Below are 6,989 nucleotides of genomic sequence, written 5' to 3'. Positions count from 1 at the left end.
GGCGGAGGCCAAACCAAAAAGTCCAACACCCAGTGTCCCAAAAATATATGGAAAGTTGGCCTTCACTACTAATTATAGCTTTTGATCTAATGGTAAGCACTTGCAAGGGTAATAGCTCATTCATTGTTCTTGGGAATAAAAATCATTACCAAACAAATGAATAGACCTATTCTCAAAAATGCTACTCCATTCCAGGTCTATTCCGCGAACCAAACATGCGGTTAAGGGAAAACGTGATACTTTTGAGGACAAACCTAATACTTTTATATTTTCATGTAAAAGTATTACTTTTTTTTTTTTTTATCAAAAGTATTATATTTTCCCTTATAAGTAATGTTGCACTTATAAAGAAAAAATGTAATACTTTTGATTAAAAATGTAATACTTTTACATCAAAATGTAAAAGTATTACATTTTTCTTCAAAAATATTATATTTTTCCGTATAAGTAATAAACATTTTATTCTTGATTTAGTATCACATTTGCTAGTATAAGTATTGCATTTCTTGACCCGGCCCGTCTAATGGACAAGATCCATGAGACGATCTCACACAAGTTTTTGTCAACTAATAAAAAGGGTATAACTTGGATAGTTTAAACATATATTAATGCAATTGTAATTTGCTAAACACAATAATAACTAATAAAGTAATAAGTCCTAATAAATAATAAAATACATAATCTGTTAATCCATAGATCAATAACAAATCATCTATACAATTTACTAATACACTTTTTTCAATATAAATAAATAAGTAAACATATATATATATATATATATATATATATATATATATATATATATATATGGTGTATATATATACACTAATATTAAAAATGTATACATACTAGATGGGCTTGGCGGGCCCCGCCAAAGCCTGCTATTTGGCGAGGTGGGCTAAAAAGTCCACCAATAATACATGCCATAAAATTCAAAGTCTGTCCCGTCCTTTTAGCGGGGTGGGACGGATTAGTTCGACTGACTTAGTTTGTTTTGACCCCTTTTAAATGTAAGTAAACTCATCCTATAATTATTTGGAGCACTCAATTAAGATTAAGTTGGAGCATGGAACTTGTTTTATATCACTCTTGCACCACTCTCCTGCATTTCATCAATTGAAAATGGCATATTATATTTCCATTACATGTATGTACCAAGAACAAAAACTGAGCAAGGTATATACATTATATATACCTAATATGAAGGTAGGGCACTGGCTTCCCTTGCTGGGATAAACAACAAGGGCACCGTGCACCGTGGCCCGAGACCAATCACTATGAACATGCCACCATAATATGCCTTCCTCATCAGAAAGCTCTATTTTTTTATAAACTTAGTTCTTGGTCAAATAGGACGACACTGGTTATGTACTCAGGACCATCTGACCATAGATATCTCAGTTGTTGCACTCCATGCCTGCCAGAAATCAATCTCAGTTAGTTATATAATATTCAGAGCTTGATATTTCATATATGGCGATGAGTAATTCCAACAATTACGTTATTTATCATATATTTAAAAAAGTAATAGGTTGGTTTGATGGAGTAAAAATTAAAGTATACTCTACCAGTGAATGGTTATATTTTCGGTTCCTTTATTGTAAACATCTACAATGACTGTGTCACCTTTATTGGAGTGCATAAGAGAAGTTCGATACATATATATATATATATATATATATATATAATACATGAATAAAATGAGGGTTTGCATGCCAAGATATACTATTAAGTAACAAATATTTTATTCCTAATTAGTATTACATATTTATCTTGACCCGACCAGTCTAATGGACAAAGATCCATGAAAAAAATCTCATACAAATTTTTGCTGTTTTGAGAAAGTGTTTAAGAGTATTAAACTCCTTTCTTGACTTTTAGATATTATTGTGGATATTAATATTAATGAATCGCAATTTATTCATTATTTGGTCCATGTATAGTACTTCCTTTATTCTTGGTATATGAAGCTCATTTGACTAACAGCTGAAGTATAACCTCCATCTAATATAAGATTGTGCCCCGTAACGAATCCAGAATCTTCACTAGCCAGAAACAACACCGCCTGCGCTACATCTTCCATCCTCCCGCCTCTCCCCCGCAGAAGACTCCCGCGTTCCCCCACAATCTTTCCCACTTCCTCCGCCATCACGTCCGTCTTCCCAAGAATCATCCGATACGCACTCACAAGCATCTCCGACGGGACGCCGTGCGGCGAAACGCAGTTCACTCGAATCCCGTGCTGCCCCAGCTCGCACGCCGCGCTCCTCACTAGCCCCAGGATCGCCGATTTCGACAGCGAGTACGGGTGCGACGCCAGCCCGCCCATGATGGCCGCCGAGCTCGACGAGCATATGATGGTCCCGCCTTTCCCTCCCGCGATCATGGCCCGGGCGGCGTGTTTGATCCCGTGAACCACGCCGTTGAGGTTTATCGCCAGCAGGCTCGCCAACTGCTCCATTTTCATCTCCGCGATGCTGCCGCCGGGGCCGGCGATTCCGGCGTTGTTGAACATGATGTCCAGCTTGCCTCTCCACTCCAGTGCCAGTTTCACCGCCGATTCCACGTCGGCTTCCTTTGAAACGTCACAGTGGACGTATCGCCCGCCGATAGATTCCGCCAGCGGTGCCCCCAGTTCGTCCAGTATGTCGGCGATGATTACATCGACGCCATTTCCGGCTAGAAGCTTTGCTGTTTCAGCTCCGATTCCTCTAGCTCCCCCCGTTATAACTGCAACTTTGCCATTCAGAAAGGACCTAAGAAAACATATATAAAAAGTTATCTATACACATTAAAAGATGGAATTCTTAATGAGATCGATCAGATCAGATCGAACTAACCTCTTTGAACATAACATCTGATCAGTACTTTCATGGGTTTTAGTAGTTCGATCCATTTCGAATGAGATTCATATAAAAGGGTAGGAGATTGAGGTATTTATAGTATCATAATTAAGTTGCATGGGAGGGAAAGACTATGAGTAAAGATCCACGAAAAGGCAATTTCCATAAAGTGAGACTAGTATTCACATTCTTGTCATTTCATCCGTCCTCTACTTCCTATCTAGAAACTTGAAAGGCTGTTATACCGCTCTGTCATTTGAACAAACATATATAAAAAATTACTCCTAGTTATAAAGAAAACATATTAAATAATACACGTACCAAAGAAATTTAGATTCAATTATAGCAAAAATTACTCTTCATTTGAAAAACAAAATGCATTATCTTGTTTATACAAAGAAAAATTAGTTGACTCAATTTTTATGTTATAAGCGTCACTATTTTTGAGTGATGAAGAAAACTAGCTTGTAGTCATTCTCATGTGTGCACTAAGTAAACCTAATTCATGCGTAATAATTGTAAGAGCATAATGGAATATGGTTATTCATCTCAAGGCAACAGAATAAATAGAATACAACCCAGAGGAAGAGGAAGCTAGTTACAACCAAACCAAAAGAATAGGCCTACTATTACTAACAATATACTAAGTCTTAACACGCCCCCTCAAGATTGGCGCACCATCAGTGAGACCAATCTTGTTACGAAACCCAACAAATAAGCGGTGGCCCAATGGCTTTGTCAAGATATCAGCAACCTGTTCAGAAGTCTGGACATGCCTGACCCGTAGTGAACTTGAACTGACTTGCTCAAGAACAAAAAAATAATCGAGCGTCAAGTGTTTCATCCGGGAGCGAAAAACTGGATTCTTGCACACATACGAGACACTTAAATTATTAGTAACCAGCATAGGTGAATGGTGTAACCGAACCCCAAGCTCTTTTAACAAATTCTGAATCCACATGACCTCAGCAACATAGTTAGCAAGTGCCCGAAACTCAGCTTCCATAGAAGACCGAGACACAGATCGTTGTTTAGCAGATCTCTAGGAGACAACATTAGCACCAAAAAACACAACATATGCCGTCGTGGAGCGACCCCCATCATGAAGGCCTCCCCAGTCCGAGTCAGAATAAGCCAAAAGAGAACCAGAAGGACCACCCTGAAAGTGCAAACCGTAGTGAACTGTACCAGAATTCGCTTCACAAACTGCCAATGCACCTTAGTTGGTGACGCCATAAATTGAGCTAAACGATTCACTACAAAAGAAATCTCTAGTCTGGTAATAACCAAATACTATAACCGACCTATAGCCTGGTGATACACCATCGCATCAAAAGCCGGAGAAGTATCAGCACACAAGTCCACCGAGGGTGACATTGGTGTTGAAACTTCCTTCGCCCTCGTCATACCATACTAGTCCAAAATATCAATCACATACTAACTCTGTGACAAGAATAAGTAGTCCAACGTAGGAACAACATCAACACCAAGAAAGTGATGTAGCGGACCCAAGTCCTTAAACGAAAACCCATTGGCTAGGCACCTCACGAACGAAGCAATGAAAGTAGATTGGCTTCCTGTTAGGATGATGTCATCAACATACACAACTATACCATGAGTACAATAAATAAACAAGGACGAGTCAACTACAAACTTCTTGAAACCAAAAGAAATAAGAAAATTAGACAGCTCTAAGTACCAAGCCCCCGGGGCTTACTTTAAACCGTTAATCGCCTTTTTCAATTTGCAAACATGGCCGGTCGAGACCAGATCAACAAAACATGTTGGCTACTCCATATAGAATTCTTCATACAAAGTACCATTCAAGAAGGCGTTGTTGACATCCAACCGGCGTAACAACCATCCCTGTGATAAAGCATTAGTGAGAATAACACGAATGGTGACCGGTTTTACCACTTGACTAAAAGTCTTGAAATAATCTCGAAATAAGAAGCTAAAAAAGTACATTGTATGGAAATGCAAGAAGTCAAGGAAAGTAAATGTGTAAGCAAAGAAGATGTGAGGTGAATTGGATTGCCTACCCCTTGAGTGTGTGTAATGAATAAAGTTAGAAGTGAAACTATGTGGTGATTGAATCTATGTGAGATGACTTCCAATGCCATGTTCCTCTCGGCCTACATGGACTATTATAGGCATGGAAGCACGCTAGTGTCATCATTCCCTATGAGGCATTTCATCGAACATGTTGTCTACATCTAATTCCGGACGGGAAGGAGTCTAGGATTATGCATCAATCTCTTGCAAGCATAATCCTACCTAAACCTCCATGCATGTGGTGTACTTCACACACAAGAGTCAATATAAATTCCTCTTACACCAAGACATCACACATATAGCCACAGCTACCTTGATCAATTCATACACAACACAAGAAAATAGGATCCAATTCACAAGAGTATTCTAGTCAAGCATTGTCTAGATTGCAGTAGAAACACAATTAAGCAAAGTAATACAATGTAAGATGGCATTGAAGATGGAAATCTGCAAGAGATTACCAAGCTTAATTGCTACAATCCACTAGATTACTCCAACAATCAAGAGAGATTCAATAGGTTGTTAATTCTTCCTTCAATCCTTGAGATTCCTCATGCTTGGATGGAGAATTGAAGAGATAATGAACTAGAAGACGATCTAAACATAGAGAGAGAAAATCATAATCTAAAAGCTCTGAAAATATCTAACGTACAAAGGAAGAATAAAAAGTTGATAGAAAATCCCGCCACAAGCCTCTTTTAAATGCTACTTTTTTCGCCCAGGTCACTAGTCACAAACCATCCACGTTCGTGAATCGAGTCGTGACAACTTCTGGTCCATATTTACGCTTGATTCACGTTCGTGGATCGAAAAGCTGAAATCTGACAGGCGTACGCACGTACGCTCATGTGTACGCAGCTTAGATTTCAGCCTTTCCCTAGTTCACGAACGTGAATCAACTCGTGGCATCTTCTGGTTTCCATTCACGACCTGGTCACGAACATGGATCACTTGTGACATCTTCGGAGGCACTTTTCTCCCTTGCATTCTTCCTCGGTTGCGCCAGTTCAAGCCCATATGCCATCATTTAAGCTCAAAAACCTTCAAAATACTAAAGTGTACATATTTATAGGGCATTTACAACACATTATCACATTTCAAAGCATTTTCAAAATAAATCATCCACAAAGAACTCCAAATAAGCACAACACAACACCTAAATGACCCTTAAAAGCATGCATCTTTGGAACTTATCAGTGCACAACCCAACCTATTACTTAGTACTGTCAAAGCAAGTCGCCCCGCCCCACCACGGGTCTAATTTCTAGCGAGCTTTTGCGGGCTGGCCCGCCAGGCTTGCGGGCTAGGGTTCATGCAACCCTAGCCCACCCCACCCGGGTTGGCGAGCCCCGCGGATGCCTTAGCCTTTCTGTGCTCGGTTCTGACCTACTTGCTCGTCTGAGACCCAAAGCACGTATACTTCGCATTCAAACTGATCCCCAAGAGCAATTAGTTAGTCATATATATTCTTACACGTGCACACTTCTCCTTAGCCGACCAAATTACCGAGTGCATGGAGAGCACGTGGCGCACATGTCGGCCTCTCGGCATGTGTCCCCTCGAATTCCCTATAAAAAGTCCACGAGACGCTGGTAGAAAGGACTTTTGACTCTTTCTGTCTAGAGCTTCTACGAGCACAGAAACCTTCGACCTTCGGACTACAATGTCGAGCTACTATTCTCAATTACCTCACACATTACCATACGAATACTTAGGTAGAATTTGCCGCAGCAATTTTATATACTATCAAATAATGTACATTCAATACATAAATAAAGTACTTTTAGTATATTAAAAATCTACCTTGTTTTTAGAAAAAAAAAACATTATTTTGTATAATGTATATTGATTATAAAAATAATGTAATTTTAATATATTAAAAATGTATTTTTTATAGTCCAGTAATAATTTGTAATAGTTAATTTCATCCCACCAATCTTAACTGGTAAGTTTATAATAGGAAAATAATATTTGGGCTTCTCATGCAGAAGGAAAAAATCTCCAAAAAAAAAAATAAAAGTTACCAATGGCTTTTATGTTCTACTAATTAGTATCCAACATACAATAGGAGTCCCAGCTCCCAATGGACAG

At 38.9% G+C, this 6,989-nt stretch overlaps 1 protein-coding gene across 1 annotated transcript; it reads right to left on the bottom strand.

Annotated features, from left to right (window-relative positions):
• Window positions 1-1,696: 1,696 nt before the first annotated feature.
• LOC109182677 (short-chain dehydrogenase reductase ATA1) lies at window positions 1,697-2,920 on the bottom strand. The gene is made up of 2 exons (XM_019332828.1): window positions 2,841-2,920; window positions 1,697-2,756 (listed from the first exon to the last, which is right to left on the bottom strand). Exons 1-2 carry the CDS (start codon window positions 2,894-2,896, stop codon window positions 1,952-1,954), a joined length of 861 nt encoding a protein of 286 aa, XP_019188373.1. The 5' UTR covers window positions 2,897-2,920; the 3' UTR covers window positions 1,697-1,951.
• Window positions 2,921-6,989: the final 4,069 nt, after the last annotated feature.

The sequence above is a fragment of the Ipomoea nil genome, unplaced genomic scaffold (assembly GCF_001879475.1).
Source record: "Ipomoea nil cultivar Tokyo-kokei standard unplaced genomic scaffold, Asagao_1.1 scaffold1074, whole genome shotgun sequence".
Taxonomy (NCBI): Eukaryota; Viridiplantae; Streptophyta; class Magnoliopsida; order Solanales; family Convolvulaceae; genus Ipomoea; species Ipomoea nil.
Note: the sequence above shows the minus strand (reverse complement) of the source record. Positions and strands in the feature narration are given on the sequence as shown.

Coding starts and splice junctions, on each gene's coding strand:
- LOC109182677 (XM_019332828.1), bottom strand. CDS start 2,896: ATGGATCGAACTACTAAAACCCATGAAAGTACTGATCAGATGTTATGT. Junction 2,757..2,840: donor CAGATGTTATGTTCAAAGAG/GTTAGTTCGATC, acceptor ATGTTTTCTTAG/GTCCTTTCTGAATGGCAAAG.